Source organism: Schistocerca nitens, chromosome 6, assembly GCF_023898315.1.
Source record: "Schistocerca nitens isolate TAMUIC-IGC-003100 chromosome 6, iqSchNite1.1, whole genome shotgun sequence".
Classification (NCBI taxonomy): domain Eukaryota; kingdom Metazoa; phylum Arthropoda; class Insecta; order Orthoptera; family Acrididae; genus Schistocerca; species Schistocerca nitens.
In genome coordinates, this window is record NC_064619.1 from 249,950,410 (window position 1) to 249,976,089 (window position 25,680).

Consider the following 25,680-nt stretch of genomic DNA (forward strand, 5'->3'; position numbering starts at 1 on the left):
ATGATTGCCAACGAAAATATCTATGTAACCAAACCCAAGGAATAACAAAAGCTAGCTACTGTTGTGCATTTGCTAGATCGTTAGTCTGATCTAAGCACTGATGATAATTTTGGCATATGTCTCAATAATTATTATTTTACAGAAATACATCTTTGTATTTAGAATCTGCAAGTAATCTTTAGTTTCCTTGTAACCATAAACCTGAAGGTATTCAAAATAAAGTTTCAGAAGCACTTATTTCCAAATACGTTAATAATTTATGGTACAATCACCGTGACTCCTGATTGGCAAAGTAGTTGAACACTACTTTCTATTACTGAAAGTAACAAAGGAAGGATAAGTGAACTGCACAAATTTTCAATGTGCATTAGGAACAACTGAAATTGATGAATAAAACAACAGATTTTAAATATTATATTAAGTCTTAATAATCTTTATTCTTCTTGAGGGACATTGGATCAATAACATTTACATTTATGGTCTCTCTCTCTCTCTCTCTCTCTCTCTCTCTCTCTCTCACACACACACACACACACACAAAGGTGGAGGAGAATTAGAAAACATGCATAATAATTATAACATTTTTGGTAACACAGTACATAATTACTCATCTGCTACAAAAATAACTTCTCCTAATATAAAGAATCTCTCTGTACACAGTTAACTTCACTCTAATCTATTCTCTTAAACTTGCACAACAGCTGGAAGCACTATTGTCTGCAGTCTCTGAAGCATTACTTCTTTCATTTATCATTGAAGAAATTTATATGTTTCATTTCTTTAGGCATATAATGAAGCCCTGATATGCTCTTGTGAGCCATATTGTAGCCCTTCGCATAACCTGAAAAAAAAGAAAAAGAAAGAACACAATATATGTACACTGAAGTGCCTTGGAAGATTGAAAGATTCTTCTGTTGAATTCTGCTTGTGATCATAATGAAGAATAAGAGCATTTCGTGTAAACACTCCATAACAATGTTACTCAAACATGTGACAATTCAAAGAACATAGTCTAAGAATCCTGCTCCTCACAATTACCCTCAAATTATGTCATCTATTTTATATACCCATAAGGCCCAATTACGTAGTACCATATCCTGTTCCTCCTCGATTTTTTCCACCTGTCTTTGTAGTTTTGAGACATCTTTCATTTAAATAATCTCCCATTTCATAAAGATGAAAATCAAGCAGAAGACTCATACAGCCCACCAAAGTTGGAAGAATATTCGCTGGAAATAAAACATGTCCTTTTTCAAGAAAAGAACAAACACAAAACAGTACTGCATTTCACTCATTTGACTGAAACACACACAAGATGACTACTTTAAAAGAAATATAAATGAAATGGTTTAAAATATCAAGCAGGCAGTTTCCTTACATTATTGCAAAACATGTACCAACGCAGCAGAAAGAAAGTTCATTGTCATCAATGCCATTTTCGTGCCAAGCAGAGAAATTTTCTCCTGACCTAATGAAAACAGTGTTGTAAGATGACATTTTTGCACCTGTCTTTTTTGAGGAGCATTTGAAAGTTCGACTGGACCCTGGCGTATTTTATCACAATATGAGAGTGACTTGGAGGCTCCGTGGTAAAGTGCCAGACTAAGGATTCAAAGCTCTCAGCTTCAATCCTCAGTCAGTCATACAATTTTTATCCATCATTTATCATTTCTTTCACCTCTGGACAGATCTGTCTATGTGAAAAATGCTGTGTTGCACTGCGGTCTGAAGTAAACATTAAAATATAGGTCTTCCCATAACTGGTTAAGTCTTCAGTTCAGAAGTTGGAGGAAAGCAATGCCATACCATATCCGATAGGACCATGTTTAGTAAAACAATGCTGTGTTTCTTATACAAAGATATCCTCTTTGCCTAATCATGAAATACTGTAACTGAGATGGAATTTGTATCCTTAAGGCTAAGTAGGAATTAAAAAAGGCCAAACTAATCCCCAGTAATTGTTTTGTTTCCACACAACAGTTTATTGCCAAGAAGAACGACATCTGTTATGCAAAACTCACACACATATAGTCACTGTAGTCTCCATGACCTGTGGTACCACTGCTGAGAGTGGCGATCATGCCTGGAGTGAATAGTGGTGGTAAAAAAGAGGTGTTGGTTGAGAAGGGGGAGGAGACGGTACTGTAGTGCTGCCAGTAGCAGGTACAACACTGACAGGATGGTGGGATGCTAGGTGCAGCATGGGAAGGATGGTGGTGGGAGAGAAACAAGAAAAGGAAAAGAGTTATGCAGATGATCTAAGGGCAGGGGGGGATGGAAGGTGTGTAAGGCTGGAAGTAGGAGGACAGAAGGGGTTACAGGCAGGTGGTGGGATCAGATCTATGCAATTCAGAAAAGCTGGTGTTGGTGGGATGAATCCAGATGTCATGGTTTGTGAAAGTCATGGGAGTCACATCATGCTGCACAGCAAGACTGGTAACTGGATAGTCCAGTTAATGCAGACAGACAGCTTGTTAGTAGTCATGTCCACACAGAATCCAGCATAGTGGTTGCAGCTAAATTGGAAGACCACATGGCTGTTTCAAAGTTGATCCCGCCATTGATGGGGTGGGAAACGCCTGTGGCCGGAGTAGAGTAGGCAGAAGTGGAAGAAAATATGGGGCAGGTGTTGCACCTGGGTCTTCTTCAGGGATATGAGTCATGGGGCAAGAGGTTGAGAAGCAGATGTGGAATAGAGACGGACAAGGATATTGTACAGTTTGGCTAAGTGATGGAATTCTAGTGTGGGAGGGACGGGAAAATATTTGTCATTTCTGGGCGTGATGAGAAATATTCATAATTGGTGGAGAAAAACTGATTCAGTTCCTCCAGTCCTGTGTAGTACTGAGTCACGAGAATGGGTCACTTCTTTGTCGAGATCTGTTCCTGGCCAAGGAAGGGAGGGTTATTTTGGTCTGTGAAGGCCTCAGTGAGATCCTCATCATAATTGGAGAGAAACTGCTATCACTGTAGATGTTTCAAACTTGAGTGCCAAGGCTGTATGAAAGGGATTTCTTGGTGTGGAATGGGTGACGGCTGTCAAAATGGATTTACTGCTGGTGGTCAGTAGGTTTGATGTGGACAGAGGTACTAATCGAGCTATCTGCAGTCCTTTCCTCCTCTGCTTCCCTCCAGCCCCCTCCTCAGCACAGCTCTCCTGATGCTGCACCCAGCAGATAACTTCTTGTTCCAACCAAACCCAGGCAGCATTACAGCATCTTCCTTCACTCATACCCTGCTATCCCTCCCTGCCGTGTGTGTGTGTCCACACACACACACACACACACACACACACACACACACACACACACACACACACACACAAAATCACTGTTTGTTTATTTTTCTGGGCCCTGAGCCTTGGCAAAAATTTTGTTTTTAAGTATTGTTATGTGATATATGAAATTTTGTGTCTGATCAGCATTACAAAGGCTGCAGTCAGCAAAAGCACCCCCTCTTTTTTCTGATGATGTATATATTACGTCTATACTACCCTTACATAGTTAGGTTGTATTTGTAACGAATTAACTTGAATATTTTGATGTATAATGCATGATTAGGAACTAGAGACAGATAAGGGTTTTCATGACTGTAAAATTTCAAATTTGTTTAATTGAATGAGGATATTTTTTTCATAATAAGTGGCCTCAGTTGATTTAATGATTTTTTAGTACCATGTTTAATTATCTTGAATATTTGTGAGGACTGAATTCTTTTAAAAGGTAGGTTAAACTGAGAGTGCATGAAGTTTTGTGTTATGTACAGAGGAATAATGTGATCTAAATACTGTTGTACAAAACACTGTATGTTATTTTATGTGATTTGCCTTTTCCTATTCTCCTGATTTTTAACTGTTGCTTACTGAGATTCATTAATGCTTTTTAATAAAACTATTTTTTGAGATTAGACGTAGTTTTTTGTATTGTGTAACTGAAGATGATTTGTTGAAACAGGAGGAGGGGGGGATGGAGGCTGTGGAGGGGGAGTGGGGGGGGGGTGGAGTGCAAATGACAATGGTCCACATGCAAATGCAGACATAGGATGCCATACAGTAACTGCAGTATGGTGGGCAGTCATAAGAATTTTAATATCACTTCAAAAAGAAAATGGGGTGCACTATTTTATTTTGGTTCTTCTAGAGGCATGCAGCGATACTGTAGAGTAAGGATTTCAATGTGTACCAAAAATGTATACATGTACCTAATAACAAACAAGAAACTGTTCCCATAACTTTATTTTTTGAGGTGATAAACAAAATTTAATGACGGTATATAAGGTAGATGCTTTCACGTCTGGTACTGCTTTAATCCGAGAGAAATTACAATTGTCTTGACTATGGTGGGAGGTGAATGCCCAGTGGAGTGCAAGACTGTATAACAATCATATGAGCAAGGTCATGAGTGCCAAGTCATAACAAGTGCTAGCACGAATGCTGCAGTGACACAATGGTTGTCTTTTATACAAAGGATAGTGAACAATTCCATGGCACAATTGATGGATATGTTTTACCTTTCTGTTTAGTGACAGCTTAAAGTAATTATTAATTATATATATTTCATGCTCCTCACTGTCAACCAATTTCCATTTTCATGTAAAATACATACATCATACATCACTGTCTACTGCACTTTTGGGTTAATTCTCCAATTTGAAAGTTAGTTTGGGAAGACAGTACTTACCCAGATCTTTCATTAGGCGAGTAGGAGCATTTCGCAAGTGTAAAGGCACACTGGGTTGTGGACCCCTGTAATCTGTAATTGCTTGTTTTGCACGAACCAATGCACGATATACTTCCACTGATTTTGGAGCCCTACAGAAAATAAGAATTCTCATGTAAAGACTGTAATTACGAACAATAGCTAAACTACAAATGTAATGCATTAAGAAACATTTGGCCTGCACGCATGCACTGACTTGGCTGGCAAGAGTATCATAAAGCTGTTGCATCCTCTCCTGTGGGAAGCTGACTAACAACTGTTGTACCTGGTATTTGACATTCTAGATACTGGCACTGGGACAGAGTTAATGTCCGAGCTGTTCGCAAACATGTTCTATTGGGACAGATCGTGGATCTCTTTGGCCTTGGGAGCACCTCAGCATCACACACAGAGGTCACAGACACACATGCCATGATGGACGAGCTTGTCTCAAAAACTGGCAGCACAATACTGTCACATGAAAGGGAACATACAAGGACACAGGATGCTGGTGACATACTGTTATGCAGTCAGAGTTCCTTTAATCACTATCAGATGTGACCTAAAGTCATACCCGATGGCACCCTAAATCATGACACCAGAAGTAGCATCACTGTGCCTCTCCATGACATTAGAAGAAAGGGACCTCTTCCAAGGTCACTGCCATACTCGCTGAAGATCGTATTCCGGGGTAATGCAGACCTGGAACTCGCCACTGAACACTGTGCGACACCATTCATTAGCAGTTCATACTTCTCAGTCACAGCAATATTCCGTGTACAGCCATTTGTGCTGTAGTGTTAACAGTAGCTTACACACAGGACAGTAATACTTTAGTCTAGCTACTGCTGCTATCTGATTAATGATGCAGGACGACATAGAATGTTGCAGGGAGTCCATTATTTATTCTTGGATGGTGGGTGCAAATGTGAAGGGGCTGCAATGAACTTAGTGCGCAATACAGTCGTTCTTTCTTGTGCTGATCAGATGCGGTCAACTGGAACATTGACAATGAGTATGCCTGTTCTCACATTCCCGTGCAGTACATCATTGGCTCACTGTCACACCTGAATGCCCCACAAATCTATATATCACAAATCTTGACCAGCTGGTGAAACAGAGACCCACAATGAGGCTCCTTTCAAACAATGTCAGGTGCTAACAATGCTGTTTCACGTGAATACATGCCATCTCCATCTCCATGTCCTTTATAGTGACCACTCAACATCTGACAGTGTTCACATTCCGTTATAAACAGTCCATCCCCCAGAAAATGTGGCTGATTCTGTGATCTGATGCAGGAATTAAGTAGCGTGATGTTTCGACTACCTGCCGTTTTAAAAGGAAGAGCACTGGCGTCAGAAACTGCTCAAAATAAACAAAACTGTAACAGTATGTTTTGACCCTCGGTCATGAAAAAGGCAACGGAGCAATGTGCGAACATTAAGTTTTTCTAAGCGGGTAATAGTGCCACAGAAACTTTTGAAATGATACAATGTGTTACAGTAGTGAAAACGTTTTTAAGTGGTAGGTAAGATTTTGCAATGGCAGAGAGAGCATTGAAGACAACAGATGTCCAAGAGCATCAGCAACAGTTCGAGATGAAGAAAATGTTCAAAAAGCGGCTGAAATTCTTCGAAATGATCATTGTGAACATACCAGTTTAAGTGAGGAGCGCACTGGAATTCCTAAAATAACTGTGCATTGCATTGTGAGTGAAAATTTGGGCAAAAAGAAAAACTGTTGTTGCTTTGTGCCCCACTCATTCATGGACAATCAAAAACATTGCAGATTGGAATACTGTAAAGACATGAAACAATCTGCCAGTGGGGACCCAGACTTCTTGTCATGCATCGTAATGGGTGATGAAACATGGAATTGTTTTTAACATTTTTTCCAATGTTTCCAGTTCTGTACTGACTCACAAGGAGACTATTTTGAATGAAAAAGGCATGTACACTACACTACAAAGTACCAATGACTTGTATTTTATTTCACATCAGCCACTTTTCTGTGGGATGAACTGTGTATATTCTAACAGGCCTAGTAATAACACTGAACATGAACAACACTACTACTGCCCTTTGGTGACCACCCTACCTGACACTGAGAATTACAAAATTACAACTGTCATTTACATACCTGCTAATGGTTTGTAGATGTACAGTTAAACTGACATCAAACCATTTCATCTGGATGGTTCACTATTTTTGTCAGACAGTCTATATTAAAAATGCATGTCCTTACTTTTCCTCATCATGATAAGACACCAAACCTATTTTCAAAGACCTTAACACGTTGCCAGTCCCCTGTGTTTATATTCTAAAAACCATCTCTCTCTCTCTCTCCCTCTCTCATCCCCCCTTCTCCCTCTGGGGGTGGGGGAAGCCACAGCCAACACGAACACTGATATGTTTACAACATACGGAGAAATCCACAACCATGACACACAAATTAAGAAAGGCAGACTTCTAGCCTACTTTCCAACAAACTATCCCTTATCCCTTTCAATCAGGTATGAAAGCAATAACTTTAGAACAACACTAAAGGAACTGTCAATCGAACATATTTTTTATTCTGGTGCCAAGTACCTGGAGATGAAGTTGCATTAACTACACGACCTCCTCCTCTCCCTCACATAATTTAAATCTTAAGAAAACCATGTCCTAAATACATTATGCATACAGTGGATGAAAGTACACTTAATTCCTTTTCATTTTTTTAATCTTGCTCTGAGCACAGTATTCTATTTGATTCTATTTGACCTATATCTTGTTCAGCAGTTTCATTATAAGATGCACAGACCAAACAAAGCAATAATATGCATGTATTTATATGTACCAATGTATGAATGTATTACCATGTACTGTTTATATGTTTGTATATTAACATACCTACAGTGTTTTATAATGAAAAAAATTTTTGAAAATATAATATGATTGGCTAGATAAAAGCCTACTAACCAAGTGGCAACAGGAGAACACATTATAAAAGGTACTACAATTTTCAATCTTTCTGAGCCCTTCTGGCAGAAGGGAAGAAGCGGAAGGAAGAGGGAGACGGAAAAGGACTGGTGAGGTTTATGAAAAGGGGAAAAGTCACCCAGAGCCCCAGGTCAGTGGAGACTCGCTGGACGGGTTGAGAAGGAAAAACTGCAGTTTAGTCTTTCCTTCTTATCCTATCTGTTAGGTTTCCCCTGACCTGCAGTTCTACGTGATTTTCCCACACTCCACCCATTTTCCTAAACTTCATCATTCCTTTCCTCCAGGCCTCTTTCTTCCCTTTCAACCATTCTACCAGAAGAAGCAGCCACTGGCTCCGAAAGTTTGCAAACTGTAATAGCTTTTATATGTGTATTCTCCTGCCACCTACTGTGTGTTCTGGCATTCCTATATCTCATAGTTCCTGCTGTTTTGACACAACCTGTACACAGAATTTTTACGTCTTATTTTCATATATTAGCTGGTTAAGGTAAATAGTACTTTACTGTTGCATACACTAAACACAGTTTGTTGTTACAAATGCAATACCTTTATGAAAAACTTTTTGCTCTGTATTTAACACTGTGTAGTCAGCCCCATATCTTTGTGCAAAAAGCAATACAAGATTTTTGGGCTTCAGTGAATTACTCTCCATTGCTCCCACCCAATTCTGACTCCCAGTTTCGTCACGATTCTCTATTCTCCTCCCTTCACCTTCCCCACAGAACAACTTCCATTAAAACCTTGTCAACCCACAAAACATTTTACGTTATACTACACTACCTGTTTTATACTATTCTCCAGTTTCATTATTTAAAAAAATTCTCTGTAATGAGGCACATTTATTCACTCAATGAAAACTTTCCAAATGTTGGCCTTCTCTTTATGCCTTTCTTGGTTAATAATTATGTGTGACTGTGGTACCTGAAATTCTTTTTGTACTCATTCTGTAATTTTACACAGCAATAATCTTAATTCTGCTGTGCTTTCTGGTTTATATGGACAAGCTTGGTGAGCTGTCAGCGTATTCTTTCATCTACGTTAATCCTTTCAGATCCTTTGGCTACAATTGTGTACACTGACTTTGATTGTGTCTTAACTGCAACAGAAGCATCTTTTTTCCAGTGGAAACCTGGGATACACATTTGTGAATGTTCTACCTTTGCATCATGTACAAGTGCTGCCAACTGCTTGGAATCACTATGAAAATATCAGCAAGTCAATGTTGCATCTCATGACAGTGCGCAGAAGCTGGTGACCACCAGAATACATGAATGTAGTTGATTTGCTATATTCCACAGTATAAGCGAATATTATTATTGTTATTTTGTACATCAGTTATTGAATGATTATTTTGTTACTTATTATGATACAGAAAATTTTGCAAATTAATTATTTTAGTCCATAAAATGGAACCAAGGGTATAACATATGTTTTGAAAAGGAGAACATATTTTTGTATAAATCTTGCATCTAAAACCGTTTAAAACGTCACCTAAGAACATTACCATATAAATAAAAATTTTTCTTCCACTAGAAAATTCAGTTCTGAAAGTGGTAAGCAAGTTTCATGCAATATTCATTACATATGCCATATGTATCTGAATTAGAGTTGGAAGAAGGAAAAGAATATGAGCAAGAAACCTTTCAATTTATTACAGTATTGATGAGAATAATATTTTGAAAAAGAGTTGATGTGCTCGAGGTTAGTTTGAAGAAAAGAACCTTATTTTAAATCTGCATTTGGCTGGTTGGTCAAGTAGTGCAATATCCAAATACAGGTATGTGTGGCATTCGGATGACAGCAGCCTAATGTCAGACTGCATGGGAACAGGAGGGCTGGATAATGCGTCATCGCTGTTCCTATCAACCACGTCTGACTGCCCCAAGGGAGGACAACTGTATTGTGCACTAGACACAATGTAACCCCTTCACATCTGTGACGGCCATCAGATACCAAGTGATGGCCTCTGCAACACTGTATGTCATCCCGCATGTCGGTTGCGGACTGGCAGCAGCCAGACTAAGGAATTACTCAAAATTGCTAACAAAGGTTACTAAAAAATCAAGAAACATGCATATAATGTCAGAAATCAGTATGTCTGACAACATAGTTAGGACAATAAAGTGAAGCAAGAGACAGGACAACCAACCTCAGAAGAGGATAACATTACTATTGAATTGAATAGAAGGGTTATAAATGACAAGTCACAGGTAGCAAATGTACTTAATAATCATTTCTTAAACATAGTAGAAAGCATAGGGACCAACAGTTCAAGAGAAAGATCACAGCAATATATCAAAGAAGTAACTCTCATAAAATCATATCATATGAATGTACCACCAACTTCAACTTCTGAAATTAGGAGGGTCATACATTCTCTCAAGAATGAAAGCTCTTCTGGTTTTGGTGTTGTTTCCAATAGAGTACTAAAGATTTGTTCCCATATAATAAGTCCGGTATTGTCCCAAATATGTAATGCATCACTAACTCAAGGTATTTTTCCAGAGAGACTAAAATAAGCCATTGTTAAACCCTTCTGTAAGAAAGATGACAAGAGAGACGTCAGTAACTACCGACCTATTTCACTGCTGACATCATTTTCCAAAATTTTTGAGGTGATGTATTCTAGAATAGTATCTCACCTTGGCAACAATAATATCCCCAGCAAATCACAGTTTGGGTTTCAGAAGGGTTGCTCTACTGATAATGCTATTTACATGTTCACACACCAGATATTATGGTTCAAATGGCTCTGAGCACTATGGGACTCAACTGCTGAGGTCATTAGTCCCCTAGAACTTAGAACTAGTTAAACCTAACTAACCTAAGGACATCACAAACATCCATGCCCGAGGCAGGATTCGAACCTGCGACCGTAGCGGTCTTGCGGTTCCAGACTGCAGCGCCTTTAACCGCACGGCCACTTCGGCCGGCCACCAGATATTACAAGCATTAAATAACAAAATAGCACCAGCAGGTATCTTCTGTGACCTATCGTAGGCATTTGATTGTGTGAATCCTAGTATACTCCTAGATAAATTGAAGTTTTATAGGGTTGATGGTATGGCCAACCAATGGATCATGTCATATCTAACCAAAAGAATGCAGAAAGTTGTACTTAGTAGTAATTCAACCAACAGAATCCAGGGGAATAATTCTGACTGGGGGAAAAACATCACGTATGGGGGTTCCCCAAGGCTTAATCTTAGGTCCACTACTGTTTCTCATATATGTAAATGATCTACCATCTAATGTACAACAAGCAGAATTGCAGATGACACCAGCATTGTAATCACTCCCAGTATACAGACAAAAATGTCAGAAATGGTGAATAAAAATTCTCAGAAGTATCATCGACAGGTTTTCTGCAAATGGTCTCACCCTGAATTTCACAGAGACACATTATATTAGTTCTGCACCTCTTGGAGTACTGCACCAGTGATAACATACAGTGATTAAATAATACATAGGGTAGAAACTTCAAAATTCTTAGGTGTCCACACTGATGAGAATTTTAATTGGAAAAAACACATTTTGAAACTCCTAAAACAACTTAGTTCAGCCACATTTGCACTTAGAATCATACCAAATTTTGGAGAGAGAGGAATCAGTAAGTTGACATATTTTGCTTATTTTCATTCAGTAATGTCAAGTGGAATAATGTTCTGCGGTAACTCATCTTTAAGAAAGAAGGTCTTCACTCCCAAAAACGTAAGAATAATATGTGGAGCTCTCCTGCGATCATCTTGTAGACATCTTTTCAAGGAGTTGGGCATTCTGATTACTGCTTCACAGTATATTTATTCCCTCATTAAGTTTGTTGCAAATAATCCACTACAGTTCAAAAGGAACAATGAGGTGCATAATTACAATACTAGAAGAAAAAATGACATTCATTACTCAACATCAAGGTTGTCTTTAGCACGGAAAGGGGTGCACAAAGTTACAACAAAACTTTTTGGCCACTTACCCAGTGATGTAAAACGACTAACAGACAGCAAGGTAAAATTTGTAAATAAAATGAAACAGTTTCTTCTTGACAACTCCCTCTATTTGGTAAAAGAATTGCTATGTTTGTAATACGTAAAAGGTAGTGGGTAGGAATTGCTAGCTCAATCTGTACATCATGTTTTCCTTTTGGGGAAGAGGAATATTATATGGTGACGTTTAGAGTACAAATATATGTACAAATTAATTTGCAATATGAATGTAAAATGACTCATTCCACATCATGACGATTTATCGTGCAAAATGATCAATGGAACATGAAAGTAACTAACTAACTAACTAACTAACTAACTAACCAACCATCCCTTGCTTAGGCTGCAATTAATGCTACAAAACAAACAATTGCATTTGGAATGGCGCTGTGACAAAGAACCATTGACTGCTGATAAATGACTGTGTTCAAAGATGAATCATGGCTCTCCACTACCATGGACAACCATTGGCAACGAGTATGGTGGTGACCTTGGGGAGGCTCCATTCTTCCAATATTTAGAGGCACATCAGCGTTACTCCTGGGATCATGGTGTGGGCAGCCATTGGGTATGACTTCAGGTCACGGATGGTAGTGACTGAGGGAACTCTGACAGCACAATGGTACACCACAGACATTCTCTGTACTCATATGTAGCCTCTCATGCAACAGTATTGTGGTGCCTTTTTCAACAAAACAATGCTTATATCTGCACATGGCACATGTCTTTATGAACTATCTGTGTTATGCTGACATACTCCCATGGCCAGAAAGAAACCTAGATTTGTGTCCGATAGAACCCGTGGGACCAGCTCTGATGTCAAATCTGTCCTGATGCCAGTATCAAGGATATCAAGTTCCAGTTACAAAAGCTGCAGGCCGGCTTATCTCAGGAGAGGATACAATGGCTTTACAACACCCTTCCCAAACTATCAGTGCACATATCCCAGTCAGAAGGTGTGCAACATCATACTGATCAATGGGCTGATACTGCCAAGTTCTTTGTAAATTTGAATCAATTTTTTAATCACTGAAAAACATCACATACCCTCTCAATCCATGAAGTTTCATTTTGTTTACATCTCCTCTTTTAGATGCTTCACTTTTTACAGTGAATATATATTATACTTAATAAGACTACGGAACACTAGAAGAGAGTTCCCACACAGATTTCAACTCAATAATATGATGTGCCCAGGCTCAGGGTGAGGTAGTGGTACATAACACTAGTGCCTAGAACTGTAAGAGGTAGTTATTAAATAACTTATATGAAACTGATTTTTCTCTTTATTTAGTCTTCTGATGATCTTTATGCGTCTGCAAATGTAACTGAAACAACTGCACAATGTGTGTCCTGTAAAACTACAAATAACTTTTTCAGTGAGCTGGCTACCCATTCCATTCATTCAAACCTTCCGATTTTACTGGACATACCAAGCTTTCCAGATTCAGCCAATATTATAAAGTCACTTCAGCCAATATTATAAAGTCACTGGAATAGATCAGCATTATTAATGATCTCCTTGCATCTTCATTTCTGTTCAGAATTTCTTTCCTTAAGCCATTGCTTATGATAAGTTGCAGCCTTGTCTTATGTTTGACCGGATGGAGCTTTCCTCAATTTTGCTAACACATCACCAGAATCTTAACATTTGTAGATAATTAACATATAGCACAATGTGGTGCAACATTAATATAAATATTTGATTTTCAGGGTTTCAAATTATAGTTTCTGCAATGAAAACATATGGTTAGCTGATAACATACAACTTCAATTAGGTTCTTACTTGATCTTTAGGTAGTATTCTGATTCACTTTGATTAGACTGATCACTAATCCCCAAATTTTATGTAACATCAAATTAAGAAATATAAACATAAATATGTAACCAAAATTGGTGAGATATGTAATGGAGCAATTATATGTAAAATGTAAAACTTTATTTTATTTTGTTTTATACTAGAAAATAAAAGTTCACAGGTAGGTTAGCCAAATATCTATCTATCTTAATACTTAATCCCTTCACTTCTGCCACAAGGTGCTGGAAGTACAAATGTCTCCTAGTCAATCATTTAAGTCACACTGGAATTAGTGAAAACTAAACAGAGAGAAATCACTCATTTTCACAAGAAGCCAGAGGTGCATGGTGCATATTTACACAAAGGGACTGTGCTAGGAATAATATTCTAAGAGGGTTCTATGATTACACCATAAAATAGTAGAGACAAAATAACACAACTTGAGTATCGTGGGTTCTTATTCAGCACAGGTTGCAGTTTACTGGAAACACCACCACCCACTTGATCTGGTACAACACTCACTTTCTGAACTGCATCTTCCATTATTCCCAAAGCATCTCGGAGAGGCATACTTTGAAGTATCCACTTTCTCGAGAATGCTAGGAATCCACTTGAAGTGACTTGCCATGTACGAAACTGAAATGAGCACTTTAGAACTGTTGAATGCTGACAATGATTCACTCACAGATGCTACAAAGCATAGCAACACATCTCACTTTCCATTTACTAGATCGATGAAAGATGTGCACGTGAAAAACGTCACTTGAATTAGTAGTAGTTCAAGAGCATCTACTATGACTGAGTTTGTTGGAATTTATGTGCAGATATGAGAAAGAAAAATGCAGCCACAGTGCAGAAAGTGATGATTGAGCCCTGCAGGTGCTGTGGACTCCACAAGAGAAATGTGAAAATGGTTGAGCACTAAGGAAAAACACTCTATACCATGCTTTCCTGAGTTAGGTACTGTAATGGGACACCCTCCTCTAACATTACCTTTTTTTTATATATAGAAATAAGCAATAGAATTTTTACTATTGATTCTTGTATAGGTGAACATTCTCAGCTGTTTCCCTCAAAGCATTCATACGATTTTGTATACAATGTATTTGATTTCAGGCTAAAATATGTAAAAAGAAATCAATTCATTAGTACTCTGTATGTACAGTTAAAATTATTCGTTTAGAAATACTTGAAGTTATGAAATTTCTGGCATACTTAAAATTCATATTATTAATTTCACAATCTGCTGCGAATTATTAAATTTATTTCTGGATTCATTTATAAGATAATGATGTAATGTGGTAAAGATTCTACTGCTGTCAAGAAAGTTTGTAAGTAGTGGGCACACCTCTGATGGAAACATAAGTGTTTTGCTAATCTTGTGAACAACAATGTAATTGAAGGTTTTATGAAAGTGGACCTTGTGAAGTCAGTGTGATATAGAAGAATGGGATACAATAAAAGATATTCATAGGCAAATTTTCATCAGTTATTCAGATACCAGGAACCCACTAAGTCAAAATTTCAGCCTCAAGAATGCACCCCTAGACACAAGACTTCGAGACAACAACAACAACAACAACAAGAGAAAATGAAGATAAGTAAAAAATTCTTCTTTTGTATCTCTTACACCTCTTTAAGCTTTTGAAACTTTTATAGACAGATAATTTTAATAGTGATGTGTGGGAAGGTAAGATTACAAGTGTAGGTGTCAGCTGTGATCTGTTGACTGATAACGAAATTTTGTCTGTTGCAGAGGAAGAAAGGACAATTATTTGTATTTGCAATTTTTATGTAGAATCGTAGAGGTAGACCAAGAGATGAATACACTAAGCAGATTCAGAAGGATGTAGGCTGCAGTAGGTACTGGGAGATGAAGAAGATTGCACAGGATACAGTAGCAAGGAGAGCTGCATCAAACCAGTCTCAGGACTGAAGACCACAACAACAACATGTAGCACAACAAAGTTGGATCAACAGTGACGAGATAATATCAACAACAACAGACCGGATGAATTAAGTGGACATGTCTGGTTGCTAGAAAAAAGAATAGAGATGAGGGTAGTGATATAGACGTGAAAGCTGTAGGACCCAGTCTAGACAGGTTTGAACCAAGTGAAAGTGTAGACTGCAAAGAAACAGTGAAATCAATATTATGCAGTTGATTTTGGCAAAACGGAGTGCAGTTAATGATCAGTTAATAGAAATAAAAACAGATAACAATAGCAAATTTAATGTGGTTAAAGATCAGTTAACGGAAATACGAACTGAAAACAACGATAAAATGGACAGGGTACAATACCAAATAGACCAACTTGGTAATCAAGTTTTGGAGCTAAAAAATTAGTTGTCAGATGGATTAAAAAGTGTGAATGAAAACATTGATGTCTTGGAAAATAAATTTATTGTTTTGGAAAATGAGTTAGATGCACAATCTTCACAACAGGAGAAGAATGTTAATGATGTCAGAGTTCAACAGAAGGCCGTAATGGAAAAAACGGAACAGAACTTTAGTAATTTAGATTAAAAAAATTTAAATGTTGAAAACAGTATGCTAACTTATTTAAATGTTTTAGATAAAAAAATTTCAATAGTTCAGGAAAACTGCATTCACAACAATCTGTATTCAAATAATGGTATTGTATGGTCCAACATTCCAATCAAAAGGTTCCCATGAGACAATTTATATCCAGTGGATTTTCTACACCAATGTAGGGATAGTTTTGTGTCAGGCATGAGCGACAATCAAAAAATTAAATCTGTTAAAAGATATCTTGAAGGTGAAGCTCTGTTGTGGATAAGTCTAAATTTAAGTCAGTGGGAAACATACCATAGTTTCGAAAAAAGTTTTTTAAATATATTTTGGTCAGAAGCTGAACAGGGGAGAATTAAAAGTGTATTTTTGAATGGTCCTAATTATAGGAATAGGGACGGAACACTGAAAGAGTTTTGTAATATTCAGCTTAAGAAATTGGCACACCTTGACAGGCCATTTGACAAAATGACATTGACTGATGCTCTAAAAAGGAGATTACCACAGATGTTGCAGTGGGATTTAGTACACGGACCTGACGATTGCCTTGAACAAATTTTACGATATCTTGACAGGCTGGATAGAGCAGTAGAAAGAGGCATGTACCACAATCATCGAAATAATAGAAATCACAATAGTAACAACTACAGAAACAGAGAGAGAGTGGTAACTTCTATCAGGGTCATGATGGTAATAGAGACAGAAATTTTGAACATCGGCAGAATAGGAACAATGGGGATAACTGGGCAATTTAATAGGGGAAACAATTATAGAGGTAACTACTCAGGAAACGGCAGTCCGCCTCAATGAAGGTACACAGTTTTGTGGCGAGGAAACACAACAAGTTCAGGGCCCTCAAGTTACACTTGCATTTAGACAATAACAACAGTATTAATAATGTGGCAGAGGTATCTGAAGTAGAACAGAAGGAACATCAGATTTCTCATTAATATTTTTTATCAACAGTTTTGGAATACTATGTTTAATTATAGTAATGTAGATACTAATCACAAACCAGAATGTGAGAGTAATGAGAATTTTGACATACTGTGTACTAATGATTTCTTCTCTTGGTCAGAAAACAGTGTTATTGATATATGTAAAACAGGTGATGATTGTATTGGATCTGATTTAGGTGGTATTTTTGATGTAGATGTGAATGAGAGCTGTGAAATGACTGAGGTTGGTAAGGCTGAGACTGGTAGCTTATTGCAAATGAATGTCGGTGAAATGTGTGACTTTGATGGTAGTTATTGATAACGTAATTTTGGAAGAATATTATGATGATGATAATGATGTTATAAGGTTTTTGTGGAGTTTAAGAATATTGAAGCTTCAGAGTTATTTGCGAATACAGGTAAGGTAAGTGAGTATGTGATGATGTAAGTGACAGTCATGGAATATCTCCGGTTTTTCATTAATGTCATGCAGAGTAATGATCCAAACAGGAAAGGTGAGTTATCTGTAGGCCTAGAGAATAAAGGTGAAAACTTTTTGAAATTTGTTTGGGATGAACTTGATGATAACGTAGATAAATATGCATTCTGGAGAAAGCTGACAGTAATTTATTTTGTGTTCCTTCTGTAATAAGTAATGTTAGTTGTGCTATGGAACCGGTGCAGTGTGTTTAATCTCTACCTGACAACATGTGTAACCAGAGTAATGCAATGGTACCAGTAAAGTTGATAAAACCCTGCAAAAACAGTGTAGATGTAGCATTTAATGAAAAAGAAAGTGATCTCTTACATGAAGTGTCCAATAACAGAAATGATAATTCAGGTTTTGGGTGTCCTCACATTAAAATTAAGATTGGTCAGTGGGAAGGGAACTGTTTGATTGATACAGGTAGCCCTATCTGTGGTATATGTGAACAATTTAGAGACAAGATTAAATATAGTAAGAATTTTGTGGAAATGCCCATTGTAGGTGTAAAGATAAGAGCAGCTACAGGTAATTATGTAAGCTAATTATGTGAGTGTAGACCAGATATGGCTCAAATTCAAAGATACAGTATGGATAGCAATAGATAGATTCATACCACATGAGTTAATAAGAGACGGGACTGATCCACCATGGTACACAAAACGCCTCAGAACACTGTCGCGGAAGCACTGAAAAAAAAAGTGTGCCAAATTCAGTGTGGATGTCAATGCGAGATGCTTTTAGTAGTTTCCACAATGAAACATCGTCTCAAAAGTACACCAGTGGCAAAAAACAGTCAATACCGTCACTGTGCGATAGTGATGGAAATGTTACCGATGGTGGTGTCACTAAAGCGGAGTTACTAAATACAGTTTTCCACAATTCCTTCACGAAAGAAGACGAAGTAAATACTCCAGAATTTGAAACCAGAGCAGCAGTCAGCATGAGTGACACAAAAGTAGATACCTTAGGTGTTGCGAAACAACTCAAATCACTTAAGAAAGGCAAGTCTTCCGGTCCAGATGGTATACCAATCAGGTTCCTTTCAGAGTATGCAAACACAACAGCACCTTTAATAGCAATCATATACAACCACTCACTTGATGAAAGGTCTGTTCCTAAAGACTGGAAAGTAGCACAGGTAACACCAATATTCAAGAAAGGAAATAGGAGTAACCCACGGAATTGCAGACCCATCTCACTGACCTCAATTTGCAGTAGGATTTTGGAGCATATACTGTACTCTAACATTATAAATCACCTTGAAGAAAATGACTTATTGATACATAAACAGCCCGCATCTCGTGGTTGTGCGGTAGCGTTCTCGCTTCCCACGCCCGGGTTCCCGGATTCGATTCCCGGCGGGGTCAGGGATTTTCTCTGCCTCGTGATGGCTGGGTGTTGTGTGCTGTCCTTAGGTTAGTTAGGTTTAAGTAGTTCTAAGTTCTAGGGCACTTATGACCACAGCAGTTGAGTCCCATAGTGCTCTGAACCATTTGAATTTGATACATAAACAACACAGATTCAGAAAATATCATTCTTGTGCAACACAGCTAGTTCTTTATTCCCATGAAGTAATGAGTGCTGTTGACAAGGGATCTCAAATAGATTCCATATTCCTAGATTTCCAGAAGGATTTTGATACTGTTCCTACCAAGCAACTATTAATCAAATTGATGATATGAATATAATAGAAACATTCCACGTGGGAAAAATACATCTAAAAACAAAGATGATGTGACTTACCAAACGAAAGTGCTGGCAGGTCGATACACACACAAACACACACATCTCCTCTCGTTATCCGCCAGGCCTCAACCTCCGCTAATTTCAAGTTGCCGCCGCTCATACCTCACCTGTCTTTCAACATGTTTGCCTCTGTACTTCCGCCTCGACTGACATCTCTGCCCGAACTCTTTGCCTTTACAAATGTCTGCTTGTGTCTGTGTATGTGCGGATGGATATGTGTGTGTGTGTGTGTGTGCGCGAGTGTATACCTGTCCTTTTTTCCCCCAAGGTAAGTCTTTCCGCTCCCGGGATTAGAATGACTCCTTACCCTCTCCCTTAAAACCCGCATCCTTTCATCTTTCCCTCTCCTTCCCTCTTTCCTGATGAAGCAACCGTTGGTTGCGAAAGCTGGAATTTCGTGTGTATGTTTGTGTTTGTTTGTGCGTGTATCGACCTGCCAGCGCTTTCGTTTGGTAAGTCACATCATCTTTGTTTTTAGATATATTAATCAAATTGCGTGCATATGGAGTGTCGTCTCAGTTGTGTGACTGGATTCATGATTTCCTCTCAGAGAGGTCACAGTTCGTAGTGATAGACAGTAAATCATTGGGTAGAACAGAAGTGATATCTGGCATTCCGCAAGGTAGTGTCATACGCCCTCTGCTGTTCCTGATTTACATAAATTATCTAGGTGATAATCTGAGCAGCCCCCTTAGATTGTTTGCAGATGGTGCTGTAATTTACCATCTAGTAAAATCATCAGACGAACAATTCAAATTACAAAATGATCTAGAGACAATTTCTGTATGGTGCAAAAAGTGGCAATTAGCACTAAACAAAGAAAAGTGCAACGTCATCCACATGGGTACTAAAAGAAATCCGATAAATTTTGGGTATGCAATAAATCGCACAAATCTAAGGTATATAAATCCATGCGTAGTTTGTTACATTTTAGTCATAACCTGGTGCAGAGGCTTTATGTTTAAGATTTTCAACCTTTCTTTAAGTTATTTGTTTTAAGATATAACTGTGTTGGTCTTTTATCTTTGACAGTCATGGTCTCAGACATGTGCAATGTTCCCCGCCATGTTGATTTGCAGTGCGTTATCTAGTCCTACTTAGTTTCACATGAGCTCCCGGGGCCCACCACACGGCGTCCATGGAGACGAAGCACACGCCAGACCTTAAGTCAAGTCTTGGTGTTGACTTAGTACTTATGTACCCCATTTTTAAAATTTGACTACGCCTATTCAGGCTGTTTTAGTTGTATTTCTAGGCCATGTCCTCTTAGACAAATTATAGATTCAGGTATATCTTCTGAAGAAGGCTCAATTATTTGGGCTGAAACCTAGGTAAAGGTTGTTTTCATTACCGCAACCGAGGCTGATAATTTCTTATATATTAGATTATCATGATTGCTGACTGTGCTCCAATGTTGAAAGTACAAAAACTTAAGCGTGAATTGCAGAGTAACCGTGTAGACGTAGATGAAAGCAAAGCAAATTGGTAAAATCTCAGGTACTTTTAATGTTTAGTATAGAGGACAAGATATATGAACATGGATGCATAATTATACCTAATCTAGAAGAAAATATTCACTATGTTTGTAGATTTATAAGACTGTAATTGTGTTTTGTTGCCATGAACGTAGTATGTAAGAGCACACTGGGTAAGAAAGGAGGAGAAAAGACAGAACAGTATTTTAAAGCAAACAAAAGCATTTTATTCAGGAGACATAAGACTGACTCAGAGGATTGGAAACTATGTTGGCTAGAACAATGTACTGATACTTCAATTACTTACACACATGGGAGTTTTGGTCATTGTGGATCAACCAAATGCACACAAAAGATTCAGGAGAACATAATTTTTATAACATAGGAAGGAGAGACAAGAAGAAGATTGCCAGCTGTGACAGATGTCAAAGAGTGAAGATAAGTAACAAAACAAGGCCAAATTCAAAACATACTGCCTAGTGGTAACCTTGACCTCGTGTCTGTGGATGTTTATGGACCTTTACCTAAGTCTAGGAATGGATTTTGTTATGTTTTTGCGGTGGTTGATGTATTTTAAAAGTTCATAAAGCTGTTTCCTCTCAAGAAATCTTCCAGTAAGCAAATCATCTCTAAGTTTGATAACACACATTTTCATCAGGTAGGTGTTCCTAATACAATTTTACCTGATAACAGTTCTCAGTTTTCATCAAAAGCCCAGAAAGATTTTGTTGATCATACAAAAATAAGGCATATTCTAACCTTAGTGTAACATCCTTCGAGTCATCCTGCAGAAAGATATATGAAAGAGATTGGAAGACTGACTGGAACATATTGTAGTAAGAACCATACCAGTTGAATAGATTGCGTCAATGATTTTGAGGATATTATAAACAGTTTACAACATTCTTCGATAGGTTTTTCACCATTTGAAATCATGTTTAATCACAGACAAGCTAATGTTATTTCTGAAAATGCTGAGTTTCCATCATGTAAAATTCTGCCACCACAAGAGAGAGAAGACTGTGTTAGGGAGATGATGAAAAAACAGGGGGATAGGAGAAAGCAGAGACATAATGGTAAAGGTACATTTTCTAAGTTTGACATAGGAGATCTTGTGTTGGTAAAGCCAAAGAGAAATCTAAAGTGTTGACATCTGAGATAAAGAAATTTTTCAATATTTTAATTGGAGCATTCGAGATTCATGAAAATACATATCCTAATGCATACAGGCTTGTGTATCCTAAATCTAAGAAGTTGTTTGGATTACACAATTATCACTGAACTGAAAGCATATAGACATGATCCATAAGTATCTAATTTTTGCTTGTTTGATCTTTTTTTACTGTCATGAATTTAATATGTAAGATGATGTGATTTTTAAAGTCGTGTCTCATCTATTGACCGAGTTAAAATCTATGATACACTATATAGTTGTGTTCTGTAATGGATTCGTGCTTTAGAATTTAATACAGATGTGCCATGGGACTAAATGAGAAGAGCTTTCTGCAATTTTGAAATGAGACAATACTCATAATTTGTACTGCAAAAATTAGGAATAGTATCTTAGTATATCTGTATGTAAAAACTTGATAGTCCTTTTTTAAAATTGCATATAACTCTGTTTATTAATGTTTCATATGTGAACACTTTTTAATTTCACTTGACATAAATCCTAGATAATTGATTTTGAAAAGCTACTAAGGAGAACATATCTCGCGTGATGTGAAAAAGATATTGAACAGCATATTCAGAACACAAAACAATGCTTCAGGATTTGATGTGATTGCTAGACAGCAAGTTACCTATCTATTGGAGCATGTGATGAGAACTCTAAGGAGGAAGCCGAGAGATGTGGGCAGATTCACTCCCCACACTGCTGTATGGCTGTACCCTGCTGGACCAGTCGACTTGCAAAAGATCGTGGGTGCTGGGTAACATACTCGAGCATCTTTCGATTGCATCTGTGTTGTGGCTGATATTTGTGAATTGTTAGCCAAGACTTCTAAATACAGTGTTTTTCAGCATAAATGCATGTTTTTTTTAAGTACAATACATTACGTAACTTTAAATCAGTACGCATCATTTTTATCATTTGTAAGTGAATCTTCTAGATCTTTATGTACGTAGGTTAAAGTGTATGGACAATTGGAAAATAGTGTGGAAGATATTTACTAGTACAGACAATATAACAAGATCTATACATGTCTGCTTTCATACTCTGATTTTGGTTCTCAAGCTGTGCCATCATTCAAAGCTATCTATGACTATGTTTACTTGAATCTATCCTGAGTATTGCAATATTGTGTCTGATTGGATCTTGAGTTGTGGATAGACTCATGCTTAGCTCTATTTTGGATACTCCTGGTCATCGTGACTCTGTGTGTGTGTGTGTGTGTGTGTGTGTGTGTGTGTGTGTGTGTGTGTACTCAAGGAGAGCGTACAACCACTGATTGAGGCTAGATGCTACTTACACTTACTCTTTGCAAGTAATTGATCTTATTGATATGATTTTGAACTCTATTCACTTTGTTGCATCAAAACATTTTTTGCTGGTTTGTACCTGGTGTGGTTTGGATTCATGGGTCGCACCCCACATCGTAAACTTTGGCCCTAACATTTTTCCATTATTTTGTTCTTTCATGAGTCAACATATACTTGAATGCTCTGGTTTATGTGGCTGATTGATTCCTACTCATGGTTGAGTATATTCTTCTGGTCTGTACCAGATGTGAGTTTTTCGAGTTGGCTCACTCGTCATACACTTAGGCTCTGAAATTTCTCTCTTCTCTTTTGAGATTTTGAAGGTTTGATTGTATGGATGTTAACTTAAAACTTGAATTCTAGTAATTCACCTTGTCTCTGTAATTATTCCTATAGTTTAGTGGTGTAATGTTGTAGTTTTGACCTTTTTATTATTTGTTTTGTGTTGGTATGTTTCACAGATCAGAAAATCTGAATACCGTATCCTGATATATGTATAGATTGTGGCTTGTATAGTACATTTTTCCTTCTGTTTTCTGTAATATGTATCAGATATTCCTATACATTAATCTGCTATCATGAGCATCATTCTGTACACCATTTGGCAAACCTTACAGTCTGTCACAAAATATTGTAAACAACCTGTTTCCAAATTTTGTGAGGGGGATATTGTAGGATATTGTAATGCGACACCCTCCTCTAACATTACCTTAAAAAAAAAAAAAAATAGAAATAATCGATACCATTTACCAATACCATTTATACTATCGATTCCTGTATAGGTGAACATTCTCGGCTGTTTCCCTCAAAGAATTCGTGTGATTTTGTACACACTGTATTTGACTTCAGGCTAAAACAGGTAAAAAGAAATCCATTCGTTAGTACTCTGTATGTACAGTTAAAATTATTCTTTTAGAAATACTTGAAATTATGAAATTTTTGGCATGCTTAAAATTCATATTATTAACTGCACAATCTGACGCGAATTATTTAAATTTACTTCTGGATTCATTTATAAGATTATGATATATTGTGGTAAAGATTCTACTGTTGTCCAGAAAGTTTGTAAACTCTTTTGCTTTACAAACACTTTAGGATATTGTGAATATCATAGAATGCGAGTAGTAGTAGTAGTAGTAGTAGTAGTGGGCACACCTCTGGTGGAAAAGCATGTATTTTGCTAATCTTATGAACAACAATGTATTTGAAGATTTTACGAAAGTGGAGGTTGTGAAATCAGTGTAATACAGAAGAATGGGCTACAATAAAAGATATTCATATCAATAGGCAAATCTTTATCAGTTATTCAGTTACCAGGAACCCACTAAGTCAAAATTTCAGCCGCAAGAATGTACCCCTAGACACAAGACTTGGAGCCAACAACAACGAAAGGAGAAAGTGAAGGTAAGTAAAAAGTTCTTCTTTTGTATATCTTACACCTCTCTAAGCTTTCGAAACTTTTATAGACAGAGAATTTTAATAGTGATGTATGCGAGGGTAAGATTACAGTATGAACTTATAGTTTTGGTCAAGTATTAAAGCATCATGTGTGAAAGGTTTGTTAATTACCAGCTGTTGTGAGTTGACAACTTATTTGAATATAGAAGAATTACGGAAACAGTTTTGTGGGTTTTAATAGTAGTTATTTAAATGTAGACGCTATCTTAGAACCATTGCCCCCTCTGCAATCAGAAAAGAAGTCAGTATTCAAATACTTTATTTACTATCTTTTTAGCATATAGTCACCAACTGGTGACTTTTGCAAACATCATAGCACTTTTATACAATTTTTGTACAAACACTAGGAATTTGCAATTCACATGTACAAGAAGCCACTTATGGGTGATGCACTTGGCAATATATGGTACAGTACTTCATAATGCAACACACAATTGTTACATAGTATAGGTAATTGAATTTACAACATGTTGTTACAAAAATAATATATATTACAATCACCTCCAAATAGTACATCGTATAGATAGAAGAGTTAGGCCTACATTTAAGAATAGCTACATTTTAATATCAGTATTCATTCAGTGAGTACAAACATTTGAGAGTTAAGAAACATTTTAATTCCCTTTTGAATACCTCTGTGGCATCTTATAGCACTTGGCATTTGTTAAACCATATCTGGCCATTAATCCAAGGATTATGATCTTTTGTTTTGTTCTGTTTCTGAAAAAGCAATCTTTTTGTCTTGTGTTATGGGTATGCACATCAGAGCACTTAGTTTCATTATTTTTATGGTCCACAAGGAATGTTAGTAATTTGTACAGATACAATGAATATACTGTGAGATATTTATGTTGTACAAAGGTTTCTCTACACGAATCTCTGTATCCTAGTTGATGCATGGCCCTGATTGCTCTTTTCTGCAATGTGTCTATCAGCAACACATCTGCATACCTCTATTCCATAATTAATACATGCATATATTGTCCCATAATATGCAGTTCTTAATGTTTGTTCAGAGACTAATTTTGATAGTTTGCTAATTAAGTGCAGTGAACTGCTGATTTTATTGCATACAAAATTGGTAAGGTCTACCCATCTAAGAT

The 25,680-nt window shown here is 37.3% G+C and overlaps 1 protein-coding gene across 3 annotated transcripts in view; it reads right to left on the reverse strand.

Annotated features, from left to right (window-relative positions):
• Positions 1-403: 403 nt before the first annotated feature.
• Positions 404-25,680, reverse strand: part of LOC126263631 (ATPase WRNIP1-like) — an 87,732-nt gene continuing 62,455 nt past the window's right edge. Inside the window, exons 8-9 of one of the 3 annotated variants that reach the window (XM_049960722.1) lie at positions 4,680-4,810; positions 404-841 (exon numbers count right to left, since the gene is read on the reverse strand). In XM_049960722.1, the coding sequence (XP_049816679.1) occupies positions 744-841; positions 4,680-4,810 (229 nt within the window). In that variant the 3' untranslated portion in view covers positions 404-743. Of the gene's footprint in view, positions 842-4,677; positions 4,811-18,080; positions 18,104-23,875; positions 23,970-25,680 lie in introns of those variants that run through there. The other 2 variants (XM_049960723.1, XM_049960724.1) reach the window with 2 other exon arrangements.